Raw genomic sequence first — 26,173 nt, forward strand, 5'->3', positions numbered from 1 at the left:
CTGGGATGGTTTTCTCCTTTGAGGTGACTATTTCAGCAGCTCCTCAGCAAATGGCAGGAGAATTTGGCTTTATTTTGAGGCTGATGCTTCACCCACTGACAACCTCCCACCTGCTGTATGTAGGCAGCCTAAGATTTAATTTACTGGAATTTGGGCTGCTTTAAACCAGTAGGATCTCCTGGATCTCCTGGCCCAGGAGATCGTGCCCGTGGCCATCTGTGTTGTGCCAGCTCCATCTCCGAGCTCAAATCAGCTCCCTGGGCTTCAGTGGCAACAAGAGTTCAACCACAAATTATATTTGGCTCTCAAAATGGGGAAAATTGAGTTTTCATGGTCCAGTTGGCCACGGTCCCGTGAGCTTCCTTTGTGGGAGCATCCTTCTTCCCAACCTGCTCTTCCAACAGCCAGGAGAAGTGTGAGCTTAAAGACACTGCCTGACCTGCTGGCAGATTAATTCCTTTAATTTCTTGCTATTGAAATTAAAGAGGAAAAGAAATATCTCTACCTATGTCTATCAACACCTGGCAAGGTGCACCAGATGTAGGAAATGTGAAAGGGACCTGCACAGGGGTCATGGTGAGCTCCAGACTGGTCTTCCAGGCTGAACATCTTCTCCCCCTTCCAGTCCCACTCCAAACTTGCGTCAATTAACACACTGGCCCCCAGTTCCAGTTCTGCCTCAACATGACAATTTTTGGGTGGGTTGAAGTATTTTAGAAGCCTTTAGAAGTTTCTTGCTCATCTTTTTGTTAAGAAGGGAGGTCCCATTGCACAGCGCTGTCCTGTGAAAATCCACCAATACAGAATCCCAGAATCCCAGACTGGTTTGGGTAGGAAGGGACTTCAAGTCCCTCTAGTTCCACCCCCTGCCATGGGCAGGGACACTTTCCACTAGCCCAGGTTGCTCCAAGCCCTGTCCAACCTGGCCTTCAACACTTCCAGGGATGGGGCAGCCACAGTTTCTCTGGTCAACCTGGGCCAGGGCCTCCCCACCCTCACAGACAACAATTCCTTCCCAGTATCCCGACTAATCCTGCCCTCTGGCAGTGGGAAGCCATTCCTCCCTGGCCTGGCACGCGAGGCCCTTTTTGTACCATTAATAAATAAAGCTGGCATCCCTGGCACAGCCTATGCAAATATTTAGTCAATATATCTGAGCAGGAACGATGACAACAGAAAACATCATCTAACTGGAAGAAGTTGAGGAACAGCTCAGAGAAGAGAGGAAAAAAGAGCTCAAGGGATGATGGTGACTCAGAAGAGGGATAATGGCACCTGTAACAAGGCATTTTTCCTAATCTGCCAGGGCCATTGAAGGTCTTAACTCTCGAGTCTGACCTTGGAGAACACGTGTGAAGTGACATTTCCCCTCTCTCCACACAAATCAACACTAGAAAGCAAAAAACCAGCAGAAGATTGGGGTGGCATCCTCAACAGATGCCAAAAAATAACTTCTCTGGGATATTAAATGACACAGAAGCAAGTTCAAGTAAAGGCAAGGAAGGAACTGCTCATGGATGAGTCCCTGAGCACAGATCAAGGAGCAGTGGGTAAGGTCTCACCATGTTTTTGTAACCCAAAATGTTCATTTAAACCAGCAAATCTCTGGCTGGATTTTATTTCACAGGAGGCACCGAGTCATACGAGAAATAAGAGGTTAAATCTGAGTAATTCAGTGGACACTCCTTAACAGAAGAGAACCAAAGGAACAATTTAAGGACTTTATCAGCGCCACAAACTGTTAACACTCAGTGGCATCAGAGAATAAATACTGCCAGCCTTACCTGTTCCAGTTTGAAGATGTGCTGGTTGAAGTAGTGCTGCAGGCGCTCGTTGGCAAAGTTGATGCAGAATTGTTCAAAACTGTTGTTTTCATAGTCTTCAAACCCAAAAATATCAAGGACTCCAATGGATAAAGTCTGAAAGGAAAACAAGAGTGAGGATTAGAACAAAAGCACATAAAGTCAGTGGATTGCTCGTAGGGAGCACATAATCCAAAGAATACAGACAGAATTAAATTGAGTTAATAGTAGGAATTTTCCTGGAATTGTTGATATGGTGCCATCTGGAAAAATTCACCCAATCAGAGACAGAACATGTAACTTTAGATATCTGGACAGATGGACTTGTTCTAAGACAAAAGTCCTTTGAGAGGTGGTTTTTTTTTTAATTTATAGACAAATTGCCATTTTTGAAGAAACCTGAATCCAGTTCCAAGTTATTCTGTTGGATTTAAGACAACATTAATCTTTTGTGGGGAAAAATGGAGATAGGATTGGGAAACAAACGCTTGCAGCATGAAGACAGCCCACCAAAACAGCCTTCCAAGGTGCAGTGTCCAAGCAAATCCACTCCAGCTGCAAAACCTGGGAAGAAACTCCTACCAGCACCCACAGTTTTGGGATGAGGGGGATGGAGAGGCCCCTCTGTGTTCCCCTTAGTTCATGGCATGGGCAAGAGAGTTGTGAAGAGATAACCATCCAATGTTTGGGTTTTTTTTACCCATTGGCACCATGATCCCTCACAGCCTCTCAGGCCAACTTCTAGTAGTTCACCAGGGGAAAGGCTTTTCTTTCACTAGATCCATATTCCATAACAGAAATTGCAGGACTTGGTGAGTTACAGATCTAAATGGCCTTTTTCCCATCACTCTGATGATTTTGTGAACCTCAGCCATATCCCACCCCAGCCTTTTCTCCAAGCTGAAGAGTCAAAGCCTGTTTGGTCTCTCTTCTCTCCTACAACAACCTCCTGAGATGCTCCTCAAGACATGGGTGCACCAAGGTTTCCTGTGTTGGCAAAACAAGGCCAACACTGCTGTGAATTCACAGCTTGCTTTGCATCCTCCTGGCCCCTTCCTCTCTCCCAAACCAATCCTGCTCCCCCTCAGGCAAGAGGAAGCCATGGACCCCTAGCAGGGAATATGTTGGCCCACAAGCAAGTAAAACCTGCCCCTTCCCAGCTCAGACTATCCTTCCTACTCTTCTTGGGAGTAGAATTGTGGATCTTTCTCCTTCATGTAGGTGTTGGTTATTATAAAATTGAGCCTTCTGCCCACCAGGTGGATTTGGTAAAGCTGGGGCAAGAGGGACATGGGGATGTGACAGCAGATAAACCTCACCCACACAGGGGGAAAAACAAGCTCAAGGTGGTACAATTTCTGCTGCAGCTTCCAAGCCTGTACATGACTGTTCTGTTAAACATCTAATTAATAACAACTAGTTACAAATAAAACTGTCCACCCAGCAAGCCTGTTGTCATCAGAGACAGGTGAAGAGTCTGAAGGACACGTGCACAGAGAGCTCCACCAGCAGCTCCTCAGTGCACCACACCCTGGGGTCCAACCAAAGCCATCTCACTCACACATAGGCTCCACTCACCCATCACAATTAGCTAAATAAAATTAATGAGAGAGGTAAAAGCATTAGCAAATGAACCAAAGCTCAAGTAGGGAGGAGAAACTCCCTCTCTCCTCTGCACCTCAGAAGAACCTGAGAGCTGCCAGGAGCCCCGGCTTTCAATTGATTGGCGTTATCTGCACTCTGGATTTTGTAAGACTTCCTTCCTGAGACCAGCTTAACTCCACTGCCAGGAATGTAAACCAGACTACCCACAAGTCTCTCTACGCTACGTCCGTTTTCAACAGATCACATCACTTGGGAGGAAAATATTCCTTCTGTGCCCAACTCCTGCCCAGGGAACCACCTCCGGCTGAACTGGCACAGTGACTGCGGGCAGAGTGGTCACAGTTTGTGAGCTGGAGCTTTGTGTGACACGGACTTGGGCTGCTGGAACAAGTGAAAACACAAGGAAAAAGGCATTTAAGCACAAGGATAAGGCTCTAACCCATTTTCCCAAGAGTTCTTTGGCTACTTTATCCTTCGGCCTTCCTCCCTATCCCAGGGCCAGGCAGACTCTGCCTCTTGCCCATGCCATGCCAGGGATGAAGGCCCTTGGTCAGTTTCCCAGAGTTTGCATCACTTGGAGAAAGGCCCATGAGAAACAGCCGTTTGACCAGAGGATGGGAATTGGGAACCACCAGAGCAAGGACTGAACCTGGCAGAGGAACTCGCTCCCATTCGCTGCTTCCCGAGGCTTGATCCTTCTCCTGCTCGTCCCAACGAACCCTTTTGTTCCCAGACATTCATTAACTGACAGCCTAACAAGCAGAAAGCTTCTGCCTCATCTTTGTTTTAACAGCATTTCAGGGAGAATTCTCCTTAAACTCTCTGCATAATCAGCAGCTCCTACTTTATCCATATTATACATGGAAAAAGTGACGATGGAAACAGGACAAAGTGACTTTTTCTCATCTCGATCCTTTGCATTGTCCCTGTGTAAACAAATCCCGACCCCAGCCACCCCACCCCTGAAACCCCCCTAGATAAAAGTCTCTATTCCATCACAGAAAACCAAGACTTAGAAGATGAAACACTCACATTCCAGAATCCTTACAATTTCCCAACACCAGCTTTCCCAAGCATGGGGCTGATGTTGTGTGGGAGTAGTTAAGGCTCTGCCACGAGTGAAGACTTTAAGCTGAACAAGGTTTTTAAGCTCCCACAGACTTGATTTCATATGAAATAATTGAGCACCAAAAAACCTTTCCCTTTTTTTCCAGTTCTGGTTCATTTATTGCATTGAAACTGCTACCAAATATATTTTAGTGTGGGCGTGGAAATCCATTTATCAAGTGAAACATATAGAGTAAAAAACAGCTATTTCAGTTATAAAAGAATCCTATTAAAATATTATATTTTAAAGCTCTCTTTTTTATAATTTTTTTGCAGACATCCACAATTAAACATGCCCAGAACTATAAAAATAATCTGCATTTAACAAAATCCCTGCAGGTACCAAACAAGGTGAGGGTGGTTCATTCTGCCCTGGTTGTCACACAGAGCAAACCAGCATTTTTCTCACCTCACTGTTCGTGTAACTCCCAAACCACCCCAGAATACAAAGTTTCAGACCTTGTGAAGGGGTTTTTGCAGAGTTTCATGCCAGACAAATCCTGGCAGACTCTGCTGAGAATCAGGTCATTTGTTGTGGAGTTTCCAAAAGAAACAGGCCAGTGGATGGCACTTGGTAAAGCTTTTCAAATTGAGAAATTTGGAATTTGTGGCTATTTTTCTGCTTTCTGGTCCAAAAAATCTCATTATACCTTGGCAGAAAGGGTTATATCAGTTTTTCCATGATAAAGCAGCAAATATCTGCCAGTACAGAGTCAATTCTTGCAGCAAGGTGCAAAAAAATTATTTCCATTGATGTCTGAGTAAATGACACTATTTTGTTAAACAGCCTGTTAAAAACCTGTGATCTGAGTAGTTTTAAGACTAAATTTGCAGCCCAATATTTAAAGAAAAGAATCAGAGGAGTTTTCTTTACAAATCTTCTAATTCTTGAGTTCCAAACCCACCCTTTGAGCAGGAGCCACGAGGAAATCACGTGAAGATGAAAAAGAATTTAGACCTCGATTTGCCAAGTCTAGTTTACGTGTTAATGTTGTTTCTTTATCAAAACTAACATTTCAAATTCAAAAGTGTGGCTGCATTAATTAGCATATCAAATCTACAGCAAAATTACTGCGATTAAAAGCGTACTTTTATAAGCAGTTTTAAAATCTGGGCAAACCCCGGCCAGGGAGCCTTTCTGCTTGAGATGATAAAAAAAAAAAAGGCCTCCTGCTTCACTAAAACTGGCCCAGTCAGGACATTGGAACCCAGCACGAGTTTTAAGGGCTTTTGGCAGAGCTCTGGAAGCTCCGTGCTCCCCAATTCCCAAAATGCCAATAAATAGTGAATGTTGGAGCTGATTTATGGAGCCCCAAATGCACGTTGGTGATGTCACCCCACCATGGAGGTGTGTTTTGGCAATCACAAAGAGGTTTGTTTCAAATTCAGGGGGAAAAAAAAATCTCATTTCTTACTATTTTTAAATTTTTTTTTATCTCTTTGAAATTGTAAAATTTCTTTGTTTTAAAATATTCCAAAGTCAATACCGGAAAAAATCTCCCCCAAAACAACCCCAAAACCCATCACCACTAAATCTAAAAGGACAGCTCCAACCTGCATCACCCCAATACACACAATGACTTTGATATAAAGTGAGAGGCAGTGATTTGCTACAAATTTGGAAGTTGGACCCCCAAATTAACGAACTGATGCACATTAAACACATTGTGTGTTCAGCAATTTTTCCTCTGTTTCAGGTCAAATCACCAAGAATTAATTAGTTGATTAAATTTAAATGACTTTTCTTCATGGCCATGAATTCTTCATGAATCCAACCATGAATTTTCTTTATGGCCATTAATTTTAATGAACTTTCTTCATGAATTCAACCATGAATTTTCTTCATAGCCGTTAATTTTAATGACTTTTCTTCACGGCCATGAATTCTTCATGAATCCAACCACGAATTTTCTTCATAGCCATTACTTTTAATGACTTTTCTTCATGGTCATGAATTCTTCATGAACCCAACCATGAATTTTTCGCCATGGCCATTAATTTTAATTTTCTTTGTGGCCATGAGTTCACCGTCATCCCTACAGAGGCAGCACGTCACCCAAAAACAGCAGTAGGGTGATTTAGGAAGAAATTAAGACACTTCACAAGAACCAAATGGGAAAAGCTTAAACAAACCCCTTGGAAATGCCTTTTGATCCACCACAATCTCCACTTTATCATCATTTGGAGCAACGAGATGGACTTCTAACAATTCCTAACCTGATTTATGGAAGGGAAATTCAATAAGAGACTCTCTGAGGTTGAGTGATCTCATCCTCCAGAGGAGGAAAAGGCTCTGACCTCATTAATAAAGGTCAAATTTCAGACAGTTTGTAGGGGATCATGAGAACATAAAAGAAGTTGAAAGTGAGGGAGAGAAGACCCAAGGAAAAGGGAGTCAAAGTGAAGCCGATCCACAGCTGCCATTACCATGAACTATCAAATAACTTATTCACAACTCTGCTCAGGAATAATATGCTACAAATCCTGTCAGCAAGCAAGATAAGCCAAATCCCACTGTGTTTTCCCAAAATAATTCACTGTACATTTAATTAAATTTGGATATCAAAGGTCTGATTTACATCTCCCAAATACTTGCTTGAAAATAGGGAAGAGCAATGGCCGAGTGTTTATTTTTTTCTACCCAGTTTCATCTTTTGATCTTCTCTGTACTGCTGACATCAAATAAACACACACTGGGATCTGAAAATTGTCTCCATTCCCATTGTCCCACTCAAATCAAAATTTACACTCACAAAGATAAACTTTCAGGTTAATTTTTCTCATCAACTTCTCCCATACACACTCTGAATTCAATGGTTTTGAGCCTTACTTTACCTCTGTATAACATGGTTTTCATCTAAGAGAGTCCTCTGCCCCAAATCCATCACCTGACAACTTTTGAACCTTCCCAACCTTCAGGATTATTTCAAAACATCCCTTGAAAGTCAGAGGAATATCAGTGGCAAGTGTGGGCTGGGATCAATCCCGGACATTTGCTGCAGGGTGAGTCACATGTTGTCCACTCACTGCCCACTCAGGAGTTGCTGAGGTAAAAGGTTGTGTTTTTCTTTCAGAAATAAGGGATTTGGTGTGTTTACAAGATTTTTTGAGGAAGCTGGTAGGTGCCAGCATGTAGATGTCATCCAAGTCCTACTCCCAGGGTTTGGAGATGCCACTGCTCCAAGTCCATCTCCCAACCTCATGACCACACACAGGAGGTAAAGAATCTCTATCCTCAGCTGGGGCTTCTCCAAGCATGAGCTGAAAAGGATTTCAAGAGAGTTGTGAAGTGGTAGGAGAGCCCAAATTAATGGGCACTGGCTCCATCCCTCCAGGGTGGTGACTGTTGGTTGGTGTCTCAGCCGCAGGGCCAGGGATGTCCTCGGTCTGGCAGCCACGTTATTCCTTGAGGGCAAAGAAGCAGCTATTCCAGGCCCTGCCCAGGCCAGGGAGAGATGTCTCCTCCCTCTGTGCTGGAAGGACTCAAGGCAGGGGCTAAAACAAGGGTCAAGGAGGTGACGTGGTGGAACCACTGGAGGGAAAATCGGCTGGTCAATGTTTAACGAAGCTGCTCCGTGCAAGGCACATAAACCTCTCCTTCATCCTCTGCCCAGAAAATGGGGAGGATTTGGCATTTTCATGATTTCTGGGGAAGAGGAGGGGCAGGCACTTAGCTCTGCTCTGTGGGGACCAGTGACAGGACCTGAGGGAATGGCCTGAAGTTGTGTCAGGGGAGGGTTAGGTTGGATATTAGGAAAAGATCCAACCACAGGGTGGTCGGGCACTGACCAGGCTCCCCAGGGCCGTGGGCACAGCACCAAGGCTGCCAGAGCTCAAGGAGCATTTGGATGATCCTCTGGGGCACCTGGTGTGACTGTTGGGGATGGTCCTGTGCAGGGCCAGGGGTTGGACTGGATGATTCCTGTCAGTCCCTTCCAACTCAGCAGAATCAGCGTTCACAGAGCACTCTGAAGATAAACAGAACCACAGTCCTGCCTGAGGAGTAGACATTTCCTGGGATTTTGTGCACTGCCTTCCTGCTTCAGAAAACCTGGCACGGGTACAGCCCAGGATGGCCTGGCTGGATCTTGGCATGTTCCTGCAGCTCTGGGTGCTGGGTGTGTGCCAGTGGGGTTGGATCTACTCTGGCACAAGGGCAACGCCGCTCCTGGCACTCGCTGCCTGACCTGGATCTTACAGCTACACCACGTGATGTGGGGCAAAAAAATGGGTCAGAAACCTGGGAACTGGGAATTCATGAGACAGTACTGGGAGATGGGCAAGGGGAAGGTGGTTACGCTCCATGGGAGTCTTGGCTGCAGGAAGCAGAGGGTTAATGTGCACTGGCAGTGCTGGAAAACAGCAGGAATTTGGGCTGTTCTGGCTCTTACCTGCTGAGATTTGAGGTTGGGAACCAAAGTTTAATGGCCCATAAACACCCACCACGGTGCCCTGCCCTCACAGACGTGCTGACTAAGCAGGCAAGAGTGTCCTAGTCTGCTTTTGTATTTAAAAATTAATTTAAATAAATTTAAATAATAAGTTTAAAAATAATTGGATTGGTAATAAAAAATTAATTAGCATTTGAGATGCATTTCCTTATCAAAACAAATCCACCTTTCCTGCTTCACTGAATACACAAACAGTGTGGTGTTTTTTTTTTCCTGACAGCCCAGACAAAACCTGTGATGACTTGGAGAAAATATCAGGAAAGAATACAACATTTTTGGTAAAATATTAAACAGAGGGAGAGGCAACACGTGCAGTCAGAAGACTCACTGGGTTGTTATCATTTTAACAACCTCTTCTTGTCAGAAAAGCAGAGAACCAAATTTTAAAGGCAAGGATTTATTTCCAGGCCTTCATTAGGCTCCACAAGGATTTCTGGGGAGTTAAATAAAGGAGTGACTGTGCTGGAAGCCTCTGTAACTCCGCTCCTATGGCACAATCCACACGGAGTGTTAGTGTCCAGCACAACAATCCCCCTTTTGGCAGCTGTGGCTTTAGTTTGGATGCACAACCACCCCCCAAAAAACACACCCAGGATTCCCAAGCCAAGGGTAGTTGGGAGCTGCAAGCACATGTGTGCACAGACACATCCATACCCCTGGGAATTTTGGGGTTGGTGTCCCCCTGGCATGACAAGGGTGGATGGATACACAAGAGGTTTGGGAGAGGATGTCCTGGGTGCTGGCATCCAGCCCCTGCTATCACAGGAAACCTCCTGTCATCCTTCCATCAATTCCTTGGGAAGGTGGTACAGTACCACACCGGCTTCGCTCTTCCCATCCAGACCTTTTTTTCCCCATAATTTCAGTTTTCTACTCCTTAGAGATGTGCCACCTACAGACACCACAGCTCCTTCACCACTTCTTGTTATTTTTATGGAGCAATTTCATCACAACACCCCACGTTAGCAAGAATTCCCCTTTTCCCCTCAGTTACACACAGTCCTCCAGTTTTACATACAAGGAGAAAAATTAGTTGCCATCACTCCTGGAGGGCGTGGGGGACAGGTTGTTGTCGCTACAACAAAATCTCTTCCCCGGTTGCTTTGAGGACATAATATTTGAGGGGCTTCACCCTCCTCAGCTCAGCAAACACCACTTAAAATAACAATGTCCTCATTTATCAACCAAGGAAAAGTTAACTTGATGTTAAGCAGGTGCTGTCAGAGCTCGAGTCAGGTTTCACCTATTTTAAAACCACAAGAGCACAGCCCAGAGAGCTGCTGGGACGTTACCTTGGTGCTCTCCTCCATGTCCTTGGAGTTGAGGAGCGCGTGGTTGATCCGGAACACGATCCAGTCGAACAGGGCGCTGTACAACGACTTGGCCATGGAGTTCCTCACAGTCACAGCCTGAGGGGGAAAAGGAGAAAAGGTCATTGCAAAAGATTCCTGCTCTGCTCTTAAAATGGCTTTTCCTTCTCAAGCTCCCACGCCCAATGTTCCTATTTCTCCCCTGCCAAAGCTTTTGTTCGCTGTTTTAGTTTACGGCGCGTGTGCCAACAGGAGTTTGGTGCAATCCCAGGGCTGGGAGATGTGGCCCTGACTTTGGCTTGGCTTCTTTCGGTACGTTCAAGGGGATGATACACAAGATCACACCATAAATCCCAACACTGGTGGCAAAAGGAAAGAAAATAAATATATATTCTGTGGTGACCAGTGACAGGACCCAAGGGTCCTGACGTTGTGCCAGGGGAGGGTTAGGTTGGATCTCAGGAAAAGGTTCTTCCTCCACAGGGTGGTCGGGCACTGAACAGGCTCCCCAGGGCAGTGGGCACAGCACCAAGGCTGCCAGAGCTCAAGGAGTGTTTGGATGATCCTCTGAGGCACAGGATGTGACTCTAGGGGAAGGTCCTGTGCAGGGCCAGAAGTTGGACTGGATGATCCTTGTGGGTCCCTTCCAGCTCAGCATATTCTGGGATTCCGTGATATACATAAAATGTATAAGATATATATAATAACTTCACCAAGATCCTTGAAAAGTTCCCTGGAGGAGAGGGAAAGAGGAGGGTTGATATTGCACAGCAACAACAGCAAGTGATGGGAATGCGCCCGCCAGGCCAGGCAGTGCCTGGTACCAGCAGAAGGGTCACAAAGGGGGAGGCTAAAATCCCTCTAGGAAATCTGACTGCTCCTGAAAACTTGAAGTTTTCCAGGTCCTGCCAACAGGAGCTACAAATCACAGGGAGCAGGTTCACTGCTCCTCCAGCAGCTCTCCCAGAAAAAGGAATAACATCCCCACCACGGTGCTCCCAGCCACGATCAAAGAGATTTCACTTGATGGGATGAAAGCCAAGATCAAAGGAAGGTCCTTGGGCTCTGGGAAAGGCACCTCCAGACAGAACCAGAAAGCAATCCATATTTAAAGATTATCTTTGTTCTTGCTGCTTCTGATTCTTCTCTGGTTTAAATGATTACCCTGAGTAGAGCCTTGGTACATATTAATCCCCTAAAAACTTAGAGTACCATGACTGTTAGATTTCGGTTTGTTTTTGCCACTGTGGAAGAATAAAAAAGGAAACAGTAGGTTCACACATAATTATTTCAATTAAAGCCTGAACTGTAACAAATCACTGCTTGTCACACATTGCCTTGAAATCCTTCTCACCAACCCTCCCTTCGAGGAACATCAGCTGAGTGGCCTCATTTCACTGACCCCAAACGACACCATAAAGCTCATGTAGCATATCATTTATCTTCTATCAGCTTATTCCCACCTCTTTTTCCCTGGATTTTTGGAGGTGGCAACATTTATTGTGACCACAAGCTGTTCTGTCAACGTTTTCTCTTAACATGCAATGAACCCAGTGTGTGGTCTCCATTTCTCTCCCCCTACAGCTGGAACAGGAGCAGGGAGTGACACAGTCCATGCCAGGAGAGGTTTAGGTTGGATATTAGGGATAATTAGGAACCCAAAACCATAATCAACAACCCAGATCTCAAATTTTTCAACCGCTGCTTTTCGAAGCGATGGGTGAATGGGAAGAGCTGAGAGGAAACTCCTGACAAAGTAACCTATGGAGAACCCAGGGTGGGTGGAGCTCACCTACACATGGATCTCACTGGCAAATCTGCTGGCTCTTAATAAGCCAATTTCTTTCCTCTGTTGTATTGACAAATCCAGATATTTCCTGGGCAGGGATGCTCGTGTTGAGGGAGTTTCCCAGTCTGACCATTCCCGAGACTCACTGGCGGTCACCCCCCAAAATTCCTCAACACTGGGGCCCTGCAGGCTCAACACTGTCCTCTCAGGCACATCCTGGGGTTGGTGGGGTGTCCTGCGCAGGGCCAGGGTTGGACTTGATGATCCTTGTGGGTTCCTTCCAACTTTACACACTCTGGGATTCCGGGAAAATTTATTCCCAGAAAGGGTTGTCAGGCATTGGAAGGGGCTGCCCAGGGCAGTGGTGGAGTCCTCATCCCTGGACTAAATGATCTAAAGTTGTCGTGATCGGCATCAGATTCAGGCCACCTTAAAAATAGATCAACTTCTGGAAACATCTTCTGCCAAAAGGAACACAGGGAAGACAGACTTAAGAATTAAAATGTCTCTTTGAAGTGTTTTGGAACAAGGACTCACAGTTCCAGCAGCGACAGCCTGTGTTTTACAGGCGGGAGAAGATATAATCTCAGAACCCCAAGTCTGCTCAAATTAAAAGCCTCCGTAAAACACATTTGTACGTGTTCAGTAGATTCATAAGAACTGAGATTACAAAGTCACTAAACACAGGAGCACATCCTCTGCCTGCTGCTGCTCCCACAGCATCCCCCGGTCCCAATCCAGGGCAGCATTCCCTGCTCCTGCCATCCTGAACTCAGCTGAGGTTTGAAACTCTGACTTAAGGTCTGGTTTTGCTGGAATTTTTCAAAATATTTGGCGGTACCCAGAAAATCCAGGGAAAGAAGAAGGGTTAAAATCTTCACCAAGCTTATACACGTAAAACTACAAGATATTGAGGGGCTGGAGCGTGTCCAGGGAAGGGAACGGGGCTGGGAAGGGTCTGGAGCACCTGGAGTGGCTGAGGGAGCTGGGGGGGGCTCAGCCTGGAAAAAAGGAGGTTCAGGGGGGACCTTCTCTTTCTCTCCAACTCCCTGACAGGAGGGGGAAGCCAGGGAGGGTGTCAGGCTCTGCTCCCAGGGAACAAGAGATAGGATGAGAGGAAATGGTCTTGAGTTGTGCCAGGGGAGGTTTAGGTTGGATTTTAGGGAAAATCTTTTCATGGAAAGGGTGCCCAGGGCAGTGATGGAGTCCCTATCCCTGGAGGGATTTAAAAGCCCTGTGGATGTGGCACCTGTGGACACGGGTCAGTGGTGGCCGTGGCAGGGCTGCGGCAATGGTTGTAGTTGATGATCTTAGAGGTCTTTCCAAACTAAAGGATTCCATGATTCCAAGACACCCAGCTAACCTTTGACAGCCATTTTCACATGATCTGCTGGAATATAAAGTTCCCCTGTGATCCTTATTGGATTCAGTGTTTACATTGCTGACTAACCCAGCACACAAGCAAGAGCAATAGTTCAAATCTGAGTACAAAACTAAAATACTTGTACATTTTTCAGACTAGGGAGAATAAATAAAGCCTGGAGAATAGAGGATGGGTGGGAACAAATGCTGAAGGGCTTGGAAAGGCAAAGAGCACATAATTACAGCAATATCCCATAGCCTGCATGCCCCAGGTAGAACAAGGCAAAGAGATCCTGCTGAGTTGGACTCGATGGTCCTTGTGAGGCCCTTCCAACTCAGGATATTCTCTGAGGAAAAATCATCAAGATGACACTGGTTTTAGTCACACACTTCCACAGCCAAGAGGAACATTCCCTGGAGTGTGGGTCTACTCACTACAGTGAGATCCAGAGTGATATTGAAACACAAGAGCCAGATTATTTCATCAATTCCTCAATTATTCCATCCAACCAACCCAACCTTGGAGCGAATCTGGAACAGCAACCCCCCCTCTGACATTCAGCTTTAAACATTTTTGACCCAAACAAAACCACGGGATGAAGGGCTCTTGTAACCAGCATAAACAATCCCCCTGATATTTTGTTTAAAAAGAGCCTGCCTAAAATAAATCACTGTCTCTGTGCAGGGCATCGCTCGACACGGAGACTCCGAAAATCAGCAGAAAGCAAAAGCAAAAGCAAAGCAAAGCTCATCCCTTTTGTATGCCTTAGGAACTAAATCGATGCACTGATCAATTCCAGGTAAGAATAATTCCAAAGGGGGATTTATGAGACAGCTCCAGGTCCCTAAAGGCTTCAAACATCTCAGCTGGTTGAGAAGTTTGCCCATCTCCCCTCATGGCTAATGTGAGGGATGATGCAGAAAGGTGGGGGGATGGATACTTGGGTATGGGCAGCAGTAATGATCAGTTCATAAAAAATCTCATTAATATTACATTTGAGTAGCCATTTATACATTTGAGTTTGCTCAGGAGGGTTTCTGAGCATCCCTCCACTGCTGCCTCCCCAGCACAGGCGGTGCCAAAAGCTCCCCTAGGAAAGTGAGGCAGGAAAACCCAAAGGCTGTTTTGCATGGAAAAAAATGCCCTTTAACACTCACATATTGAAGACCACAACCCATCTGGGGTCACTACCACAAAAAACGCAGCTTAGGAGGTGGGTTAGACCCCAGTCCCTGAGCACAGCCTCGGTTAATGAGAAGTGGACTTAACAAGCACAGCTGGAAAGTGAGTGAGCACCAAAACGACTTAGAGCCCTAATGAGGATTAAATACCTGGGGAGTTTATTAACTCTGACAACCCTTATCCCATCTCCCAGCATTATGCAAATCTGGGCACAGCCATAATGATGTGCTGAGTGACTCCACCGGGCAACATGACCAAACTTCAACACTTTTTGGTCAGTGCAAGGCTGTTAAATCCCAGTTGTTCAGCAGGGGACAACGTAGATGTGGGAGCAAGGTCAGTGCACTCCAGATTTTCTGCAAGCTACGAGTACTTGAGAAGGGAATGTTTGAGACTGGAAAATTCCTTGGATCTAGAAGAGAAGATTTGTTAGAAGACAGCCTGACCTGTTGCCTTGTTTTAGCCCAGCAGACAACTTGGTGCTTTGCTGTCAACTCCAAAAGATATGTTGGCCTTTTCTTCCTCCAGTTTTGCAGCATTTTCCCTGGAGACTGTGGGTGTGTGTACCTCACGAGGGATGTTATCCACATTACTTGTTCACACTGGGTAAACCCGTCGCCAGCATTTCCCTACAAACGCAAAAACTCCCACCCATCCCAAAAAATCTGGCTTTACAAGCAACTCTCCGTGTAATTTTCCCAAGGAGAACCTGCAACAGCTTCAAAAATTCAGCTGTTAAACAGGAATGACCTCGATACAGCCATAGGAACCACCTATGGATTCTTTCTCTCCTGATGACCCAGCAGCTCTTCCGGAACGGAGCCACGTGTGCGGGTGTTTCCTGCCCTCCAGGAGGAAGACAAGCAACAATTCCCCTTTCAGACCCCTATCAACACACACCTCACAACTCCAGTAATTCCAGGCTGGTCAGAAACGTTTCTTTCCAGGTATGGAGTCTGCAAGACTTGGTGCAAAACACAAAGACATGAGCAGTTCAGTGATTTAAGTAAAGTCAGGCACCACAAAGTACCTTTTCTGCTTCTGTGGAGCAGAAACAGAGATTACTCTTCCCTCCAGGAAATCAGATCTGAGCACAGGAAGAGACGAAATATCCCCTTTTCCTTTAGGGCCTTTGATGGGCTTCCTAGAATTTCTATACAAGGATGAAAGGTGCTTCCAACGAAATATTCAGGAAGAAAAAAGCAGCACCAGAATTCTTACTCTTCAGGAAATCCCTCCAAAACCCCAGTCTGGATATGGATTTTTAGTGGCTCTCTGGGAGCCTTATTTGTTTGCTTTCCTTTTAACACATGAAATACATCTTTAATGCGTTCCCCCAGGAATCAATTGGCATTTCTGCTCCCAGGGATTTGGCACTAAATCCCAGGAACCTGTTGATACCCTACCACAGAAATAATTTAGCGAGTTATCCTCATACACAGGGTTTGATTTTCCTTATCATTTGATGGCTGCTTTAAAATCCTTCCCAGCCATTCCCATTTTCCCCCCCATTTAATCTTGAAGGTGAAATTTAGCTTCATAATTACATCTGTACTTACTGGAACACAAATGCCTCATTCCAAGATGACTCAGAGGACAAAATCACATTTTAATACCTACTGAATTTTGCCATGGTATTTACCTAAGATTTTCAGCTGAAAATCTCCTTCCTTCCATCACTTCTGTGGGTTTAAGTGCTATATTTAATTTCCAAATAGGGGAAAAATCAGGAAAAAAAGTGTATTTGTTTTCTTCTTTGCCTCAAACTATCTATTCACCAAAAATTATGCTGCATGTAGGAGTAAAAAATGAAAGAAATCAGTTTTTATTCTAAAAAACCCCACATTTATGTCTTTCTTTTTTTTAAAATATAGGTATTAGCAATGCTTGGCAAGTGTGAAGAGGAATTATCTGAGATTAGAACAAGCAAAACCAAGAGCAATTCAAGCTCTTGGATCTCCTAAAGGGATCTAATGACCAGGAAGATAAGCCAACCCCCTGTTCCCAGTAAGCCTTGGACGTGCAGTCAATGGGAAACAGTCCACCAAGGCATGTTGGTGATAATGATCATCATTAATTAAGTGATTAAATAAAGAAGACTAAAAATACACTTTGATTTGAGTAGAGTTTAGGGGTGCCAGATACTACTGAAGGGCTCGTGTCAGAGGAGTGGTGACCACATGGACTAAAACACTACAAAAATCCCATTTTTCTCTCTGACACTGTTATTGCTCCACAAGGGCTGGAAGAAAACACACATGGAAGGTGGTTCCAGCTTGGCTCTGCAGCTGTAGGGAGAGGAACAGTGCTGAGGGTGGTTTGTTGGGACTGTCACTGCTGTTCTGAGATGGAGCAGCATCTAAGGAAGGGAGAGACACTGTGAGAACTAAATTAGGGAAGGAGCAGAAAATGAGGGGGGGTGGTGAGGAAGGAGAGTAGCACCACAAACAAAACCTGCCACCACATCTACGGCTCATCACCAAAGCTGAGGGAACACTGCTAGGTAGGAAAAAAAAGAGACAAAAACCACTAAGTGGCTTGAATTAGGCAAGGTCTAAATCCATCTTCTGGTCCTAATGCAGGTTTTAGTGCCTCACTTACAGAATCAGAGGGGTTTGGGTGGGAAGGGACGTTACAGTTCATCCAGTTCCACCCCCTGCCATGGGCAGGGACACCTTCCACTAGCCCAGGTTGCTCCAAGCCCTGTCCAACCTGGCCTTCAACACTTCCAGGGATGGGGCAGCCACAGCTTCTCTGGGCAACCTGGCCAGGGCCTCCCCACCCTCACAGCCAACAATTCCTTCCCAGTATCCCATCTAACCCTGCCCTCTGGCAGTGGGAAGCCATTCCCCCTTGCCCACGCTGTGGGATCAGCCCAGGGCATGGCTGGTTTCGGGGCTGTGAGTGCCCATGGATGGATCATGGCAAGTTTTTCATCAGCCAAAACTGATCTCCCACCAGGTTCATTCCATTGAGTGGGTCCCAAGCCCCCCCCACGTGGGCACATGGAGCACTGTGGGTTCATGGAGCACTGTGGGTTCCTGCTCTCCCACTCCCTTCCCACTTGTACCTGAACACGTCGCACGTTTGGTTTGATCCACAGCAATGGATTGAGTGGCTTTTGTGGTTCCCCTCTGGCTCATGGGACATGGGCTGAGACAAGCAGGATTAGGGTTTTTTTTTTTTCAAACAGAGGCTTAACACCCAGAGGAAAGTGCTCTTGCAGGATATCAGACTCTGGCTTAATCCCTGTCTTGGCATCCAGGAGTGTTATATCATGCTCGGGCTGGAGAAGGGTGATGTCATTTTCCACACTCATATTTTATCTTCACATCATATTCAAAGCCTGTCATTCCCCTGGGTGCTTTCCCTAAGAGAGCTCCAACCCTTAACGCACCACGTTGACTTCAGCCTGCAAAAAGGTTCTTTAATGATTTTCCTCCTCCCGATTAAAGGAGGAGGAAAAATAGCTTTAAAAGCATCAGTGAAAGAAGAGGAGTGAAAGATGCAGGGTTTAATTTCTAACAGCAAAAAAAAAAAAAAAGAGGAAAAGTTCATTTAAAAACAGTACAAACTTTCCCTGCCAAGGCTCATTTTTATGCTTTACTTCTATAAATGTACCTGCAAACTCTAGATTTTAAAAACCAACAAAACTCCAAAGCCCTGCACTATCCCTGGCTCCTGCCACATCCTGGCACAAACCTTCCCCTCTCCCCCTGGAGCTGGGAGGCAGCAAGGCTGTCCTGCCAACAGATTTCATCCAAGAGATGCAAGTGGCGATGATGTTTTCCAGAACTTATGCGTGGATTTTCCAATGAGAAAAAATAGCCTGGAATGTCACTCCCATATGCTGCTGCGTCGTGCCCCAACACGACACCGAAACAGGGATTTTGTCACCACATCAGTTACAAAGTTCCCAGATTCACAGGGGGGTTTTGGTACCAGTTTCCAACTTCACGTATCAAACACCTTCTCATGTTCTCCCACTTCCCAGTGCCTTCCGTGACCACCTGCCTTGGACCGGTTTCCCGGTCTCTTTATAATCACCTGCTTGGACAAAGGTCCCTCTCCATTACTCAGAGGTACTTTCAGGGGATTTCCCAAACCCTGCCAACACCCTTCCCAAAAAATCCCAACAGGAGAAGTCAAATCAATGCATTTATCCAGAGTGACAACCTTCCTGCATCTATATATCCCCAGGCTGACAACTCAGTCCTTCAGAGCTAATTGTTTACCTGCTACCATAGGAGATAACAAACCACTAATTATAAAAAAAAATAATTATTTAAAAAAATATCATTAAAACCATTTTGAATATTTTCACCATGGGTCAGTGTGTCCATCCTGCTGGCCAAGGGGTGGGCAGGGGAGGGGGGAGGTTCTTCCCTTCTGCCCCCTCAGGTGAGACTCCACCTGCAGAGCTGCCTCCAGCTCTGGGGAACAACAGCACAAGGATGTGGAGCTGCTGGAGCCAGTCCAGAGGAGGCCACAGAGCTGCTCCAAGGGCTGGAGCCCCTCTGCTGTGGAGCCAGGCTGGGAGAGCTGGGGGTGTTCACCTGGAGAAGAGAAGGCTCCAGAAGACCTTCCAGAGCCTAAAGGGGCTCCAAGAGAGCTGGAGAGGGACTTGGGACAAGGGATGGAGAGACAGGCCAAGGGGCAATGGCTTCCCGCTGCCAGAGGAGATCCCACTGCCAGTTAGATGGGATATTGGGAAGGAACTGTTGGATGTGAGGGTAGGGAGGCCCTGGTACAGGTTGGCCAGAGAAGCTGTGGCTGCCCCATCCCTGCAAGTGTCCAAGGCCAGGTTGGATGGGGCTGGGAACAACCTGGTCTGGTGGAAAGTGTCCCTGCCCATAGCAGGGAGTGGAATTAGATTTCTTGAAGGTCCCTTCCGACCCAAACCATGCTGTGATTCCACGATCCTCACACTATTTGACATACAATCCTAATGAAATGGCTCGTGTCATTCCTGTGCTAACAACATGGGAATTGTCAGTGTGCTCCTGCAACTGCCCTCTCCTAACTCATTCTCTTGTCATTACATGGATGGAAATCAGGAAAATAAAGTGAAAAATCTCAAGGAGAACATCTTATGTGGATATGTTGAAGACACACCTGTTGTGTCTCACCAGTGGCAGGGCAGGTTTGGAAAAGGACAGATGGGAGACCCCAGCCCCAACCCCATCCCATCCCATCCCATCCCAGAGCAGAGCAGAGCAGAGCCTGCTAGTTATGGTTAGAGCTGATTTGAAGTCTCTAACATTGTCCTACTGCAGCTGACTGTCTGTGATCTGCTGTGGTTACGCTTTTCACAACCAGCCCCCAAGTCACAGTTAAGAGCAAAGGGAACCAACACAAATCTCGTTAGCAATTTTCCCCAACTCTCAACAGCAGAGTCACATGGCTCCAGACATCATCCTCCTAAAAAGATTTCAGTCACAGCCCCTGGATTTGGGCAGTGTGGTTAGAAAATAGCATCTGTGACAGATCAAAAGAGAAAAGGAAAGAAAAAAACACTCTCTCTTCCAGAAAACAAGGTTGTGGTTCTCCCTGTGGAGGAGAGGATGAGAGAAGAGACATGGGGATGACCCCCATTGAAAGGGACTTTTAGAGCAATCACAGAGCTGCAGAAGTTCAGAGCCAGCAGGCAGCCAAATTGGAAGGGTCCAAGGCAACAAAAAGGAGTTTTTCTCCACCTTTGTTCATCCAGAGACTGTTGTATCAACAGCACCAACTGAGCTCCCATCCAGGCCATGTTTTCACAGGGAACGCGGGACATAAATCAGTTAATAAGTTACTTAGTAGCAGGAGAAGTTGTTGTGTGACCTGATGCGAGGAGGAACCTGCAGGCCACCTCCAGAGCAATTTGCTCAGTACTTCACAGGCACAACACACCTCCAGCCCCACAGAGGCACCACCAAAAATAGCACCCGAGCTTTTGTAAGCCAAGTCCCGCCTTTCTACTGGCCCTTCCCAAGTAGAGGGACATCACAGAAAAACTTGTTATGCCAGTGCATCAGCATCATCAGTACAGGCTATTTTTACTTTTTTTTTTTTTTTTTTTTTTTTTGGCAAACTTCCTCAAAGGGGAATTATTTCTCCTCACACCTCAGCTGCCACTGCTGGAGAGGCAAAGGCTGTGCAGCACACCCTGCACAGCCACAGAGCTCCTACACCTCCTCCTCCTTCAGCCACTGACAAACAGCCTCAGGCTGAGAAAAAAAAAAATCAACCTAAACTTAATCAGGTTGGGACTGTACACAAAAAAAACCATATTCCAAGCAACTGTACCAAAATGACATCCCACGTGGGAAGAGTTGACTCAGTAACCCAGGAGTGGTTTGTTTTCATTCCTTGAAAATTTTTCACATGATCTTAGAAATTTCAGTAACTAAAAGGACTCGGTGAAATTAAAGTGCCTTTTCAGTAATCAGATGTAATTAAAAGAATCCTTTAAAGGGTTGAGAATGGATTTGAGGATGGGAAGGCAGCTGGAGCAGGAGGTTGGTTCCAGGCAGAGTAGGCCATGGAAAGTCACCATTTCCCTTCCTGAAGTCCTGATTTTGGACTTTGTTCAGGAATCCTGAAATCCCAATGTCTTCCTTGTTTTTCCAGGCATTAGTGCCAAATAAATAGCAGGAACACCCAGGATTTTCCATGGTGGCACAGGGCATCTGACTGACTGGAAGAGCTTTGGTATATGAGGGTGTGGCTGCCCAATTCCTGGAAGTGTCCAAGGCCAGGTTGGATGGGGCTTGGAGCAACCTGGGCTAGTGGAAGGTGTCCTCGCCCATGGCAGGGGTTGGAAGGAGATTGTTAAGGTCCCTTCCAACCTAAACCACTCTGAGATTCTATGAAGATCAGCAGTTTGAGAGATCCTCAGAAACAAACCCTTACACCAGATCCCAGATCACCTCCCACACTCCACTTCGCGGGAATGTCAGGGTAGAGAATCATATAATAAAGTGATAAAAAAGGATAAAAAACCCCACCCACGTTGATGAACTCAGTCTTCCTAAAAAAGAAAAGATGCTGCATCCCATGCAGGAATTCCCTGCAGCAATGCATACAGGACACCAGTGACAAAACCACTACTCATCTCATCCCTATTGCGTCACCAGGCACAGGGAAAAATGAGAAACTTCATCCCACAAAAAGGTTGCTTTTGAAGTTCTACCCTCTCAGGTTGCCCTGAGACGCCTGTTTGCCTCTTCAAAGCTTTGTGAGGTTTCACTTTTATTCCCTGACTATTTTTCTGTTAATTCTGAGCACACTCATCAACAGCAGCTCTTCAAAGGGATCCTGCTGAGCTCCTCACATAATAACCCGTGGTGACAATGAGTCTCCCAAGCTAATGGGCTTTGGGATAAGTAGGTGCTTCCAGCAGTTTTGCTACTTTCTATTCCATTAAGTGTCCTCGTGCTTCAGGACTGACAATTTTCATCCCACTTTCTTCACGCTATTAATTATTTTGTCTCGTTACCACTTTTTCTCCTCTAATATTTTCAGGCTCGGGATTAGTTGCAACTGTGATCTCTCCCTTTGTTGTTTTTTTTAACATCTTAGGTAATGTTATGCCATTTGGCCCTGGAACTCCATTCCTTTTCCCTTATAATGGTCTGAAAAGGCATCAGACAGTCCCACTACAAGGACGTAAGAGAATGAAACATCAGCTCTTTGCTGTAATGAAATACTTTTTTCCTTTCATTATGCTCTGCTCTGCTTGGCTTCTCTATCTTGTGTGCCTGCCAATTAACTGTTAATGTGCTGAAAATTAAATGCTCATGTTGAAAATTCAATGTTCTCCCTGATCTGAAGCCCCAAACGCCCCAAATAACCATCCTGTGGTGGTTATTCCTGGATGTGCCAAGTGTCTTGTGTTCCTTAGGAAAAACTCAGCCCAGGTACAGAAGGTCAGGGTGAAGGAACACTTGGTGACATGAAAAAATAGCATTGAATGGTTTTGTGGCACCAGAAGGGACAGATGTGCCCGTCCCAGTGTTCCTGGGCAAAGGTTCTCTCCTCTCCCCCTCTCCCAAAGGACACAAACCCAACTCTTCTCCCATTCCAAGAACTTTCTCTGGGTCAGCTGAGCCAGCACAGACCCAGGGACAATGAGCATGAGAGGATGAAAGGACAAGGAAAGCAAAGGCTGGCAGGAGACCGGGACTGTCTCCTCCTGCCCTACTGCTCCACTAAAAACATGGATTAATGCTTGTCACCCCCTGTTTGTTTCTGCACATCCCAGATTTTCAGGAGCCAGAATATTTGGGTTTGCAAATCTCACCTGAACTGCACCAGCTTTCCTACCTAATCACAGGGTGATTCCACATGGACCTAGAGCTGCACCTGCTCATGCAGAATAAAAAGCCTTGCACAGATTCAGTGGCAGTTTGGGTGCTCTGCTCTCAGAACAGCTCGATGGTCCTTCCACGGCTACGTGACACCTGCACAGAGAACCAGCTGCTAAAGAGCTTCCAGCCACCCAAACAGAGACATGATCCCAGGATCCCAGCTCGGTTTGGGCTGGAAGGGACTTTCAAGATCATCTAATTTTCTCCCCTGCCATAGGCAGGGACACCTTCCACCAGATCAGGTTGCTCCAAGTCCCATCCAACCTGGCCTTGAACACTTTCAGAGGTGGGGCAGCCACAGTTCCTCTGGCCAACCTGGGCCAGGGCCTCATCCACTCACAGCCAACAATTCCTTTCCAATATCCCATCTAACTCTGCCCTCTGGCAGTGGGAAGTCATTCCCCCTTGGCCTGTCCTCCATCCCTTGTTCCAAGTCCCTCTCCATCTCTCCTGGAGCCCCTTTAGGCTCTGGAAGGGGCTCTCAGGTCTCCCTGGAGCTTCTGTTCTCCAGGTGAACACCCCCAGCTCTCCCAGCCTGGCTCCACAGCAGAGGGGCTCCAGCCCTTGGAGCAGCTCCGTGGCCTCCTCTGGACTCGCTCCAGCAGCTCCATGTCCTTCTTGTGCTGTTGGACCCCAGAGCTGGAGGCAGCTCTGCAGGTGGGTCTCACCTGAGGGGGTAGAGTCCCACCCTCACCTGCTGCCCACGCTGTGGGATCAGCACAGGAGACACGGGGGGGTTTCAAGGCTGCTGCCCAACATCTGCTCCACAACATCTGCTTCTAACTGGACACACAACTTAGTCCCTTAGGTTCCTTTGGGATTTGGGATACCCATTTTCCACTTACAATTATGAGCAAAAAGTAAGTTAAATACAAGGCTTGTTTATAGTGACACTCATCACATCAAACAACCAGCTCCCAACAGCTTTCCAAAATTAAAGGAATGGAAGAATCAGGTCAGTTGTTGCCTAAGAAGTTGTCTCACATCTTTTATTTCCCTTCTGTTGTGCAATTTCCCATCAGATTTCTGCTGGAAGTGTGAATTAATTCGTTAACTAACCCTTAGGGATAAAATGTCCTTGATCACAAACGGCTGAAAATTATAAGGATCTGTCAAAATAAAGCATTTTAACAAAAAATACCAACAGAGTTATATTGAAAACATAATGGAAACAACCTTCTTTTTTCTGGAGGAATGTAAAAGAGGGTTCACTAACAGATGTATTTACTTTGATAACAAGTTTTTCCTCATCAGATGAAGAACATGGAAAAAAATGCAGAAACTGGTGAAAAACAGAGAAGTAGGTGATGGACACCAGGCTGATAAAGGGAACAGATGGGATGGAAACAGGGCAGGGATGGCTGAGGAGCTTGGACATGGGGCTCATCTCTGGCATGATGGAAAGGGGGAATGGAACCACCAAGCAAGACTGGATTTGAGAGAGGTAAATGACTGTGAGTCAAGGCGTAAACTCCTGGCCTTGGAGCCCTTCAGCAGAGATGGAAAAAAACTGAATTCTTTGAATTATATAGAAGCAGGAAGACAGATATGGCCCAGGAAGGCAGTTCCTCACACAGATTAACAGGGTGCTCAGATTACAAGTAGGATCAAGAGAAAGATTTTTAACAAATCCCAAGGTCTCCACCAAGATTTGATCTAATGCTCTGCTCTCCTGTTGGCCGCATGTTTCCTACCAACCATCACTCAAGGCACTTGATATTTATTTGGATTTTTCCTTTTGAATACTTGAATTGTGGCTTATGAAACTTTTCCACCTCTGTAGGAGAACTAAAAAGTAATAACACATGAAAAAAAAGCCCAGAGTCTGGAGTTGGGGGGCACTTGGAGAAGGACAGCAGCAACCCACAGTGGGTGTTATTTACTGCCGTTAAAATCCCATTTTTCCCAATTTCACCAACGTGCCTGCTATATTTTACCTTATTAGGGAGAATGTGACTGTGGCTGCAGAGATGCCCTGTGTTTAGGACAGATCTTAATCCAAACAGCCCAGTCAACCCTCATACCACTGATGGCTTTACTGCTTCCACAGCCTTTTCCAAGGGTCCTTCCCACTGCATTTGATTTGCTAAATAAATGGACCTGTCCAGCTCGCTGTTCCCAAATGCTCCACTGTGATTTCTCTGGAAACCCATGGACTGCTCCTGGCTCCATTAATCCACCATCTCACTCCTGATAAAGACACTGGCAGCTGTTTTGGACACTGACCCAAGCCCTGAGAACACAAGTGCTGCCTTTCATGTCCGTGCAGCCTTTTCCCTGAGTTTATCGACAGCCTAAAGCTCCTCAACCTCCGCGCCCGCCCAAACTGCGCCGGCGCCTCAAACACTGCATCAAAACCCCATCCAGCTGCTATAAAAGGGAAAATGAATGGTTGCAGGAGCAGCTCTGGGGCAGATGAGCCAGCGTGGCTCAGGAGATAAGAGGTAGCTGCCAGAGGTAAAGAGAAGCATTATTTATGGATGTGCTGCCCTTGCTCATTGGAATTTCGGAGGCACTGGAGATGCAGCTGGAGAGCTACAATCAAACCCATGGTTGCCATCAGTGCCACAGCCTGGAGAGGCTGTAGCTACAAAGGAGTGTTGTTTCCCTTCAGAAGCAGGACTCTCCTTGGCTGCCTTCTCCTTCATTTCTGAAATTGCAGCAGCGACACGGGAGCGTCCTCGAACGTTAACACCATGGTGAGACACCACCTTTACTGATTTACTGATGATTTAGAAACCTGTTGGCACACTACCCTTTGCAGGGTCTTCCTGAAGAACCACGTGCTCCTTCTATAATCCTGGGAATATCCCAAGGATGGGCACTGACTACCCAGCAAGAAGCAATAGATGGCACCCTGAAATGGGAGTTCAGTTCACAACCATTTATCTGCTCCTCCCTGTGGCCCTGCTCGAGCAGGTGCTGCTGCCACACACCTCGTACCTTCCTGGGTGAGATAAAGTAAAATGAAACCTTAGTTGTGCTGGGGAGAACTTGCTCAGCTGAACACGATGGCAAGTGCTGGCACACCAGAGGCACTGGTTTTGCTTTCTTGGAGTTCTGACTTTTTCTGGACTTCAACTGAACATTTGAACCTGTTAATCTGATTTAGATGATACATTCACAGGCTGGTTTGGGTTGAATCATCTCATGCCACCCCTTGCCATGGGCAAGGACACCTTCCACTAGCCCAGGTTGCTCCAAGCCCCA

General features: G+C 46.2%; 1 protein-coding gene across 4 annotated transcripts in view; it reads right to left on the minus strand.

Annotated features, from left to right (window-relative positions):
- The window catches only part of MYO9A (myosin IXA), a 134,980-nt gene that overhangs the window by 55,827 nt on the left and 52,980 nt on the right, over nt 1-26,173 (minus strand). For all 4 annotated transcript variants that reach the window (XM_025894841.2, XM_025894844.2, XM_025894842.2 and 1 more), the window contains 2 exons: nt 10,258-10,374; nt 1,785-1,919 (listed from right to left, as the gene is read on the minus strand). In XM_025894841.2, coding sequence (XP_025750626.1) covers nt 1,785-1,919; nt 10,258-10,374 — 252 coding nt within the window. The remainder of the gene's footprint in view (nt 1-1,784; nt 1,920-10,257; nt 10,375-26,173) is intronic.

This window comes from Manacus vitellinus, unplaced genomic scaffold, assembly GCF_001715985.3.
Source record: "Manacus vitellinus isolate BGI_N305 unplaced genomic scaffold, ASM171598v3 scaffold_16_pilon, whole genome shotgun sequence".
Lineage (NCBI taxonomy): Eukaryota > Metazoa > Chordata > Aves > Passeriformes > Pipridae > Manacus > Manacus vitellinus.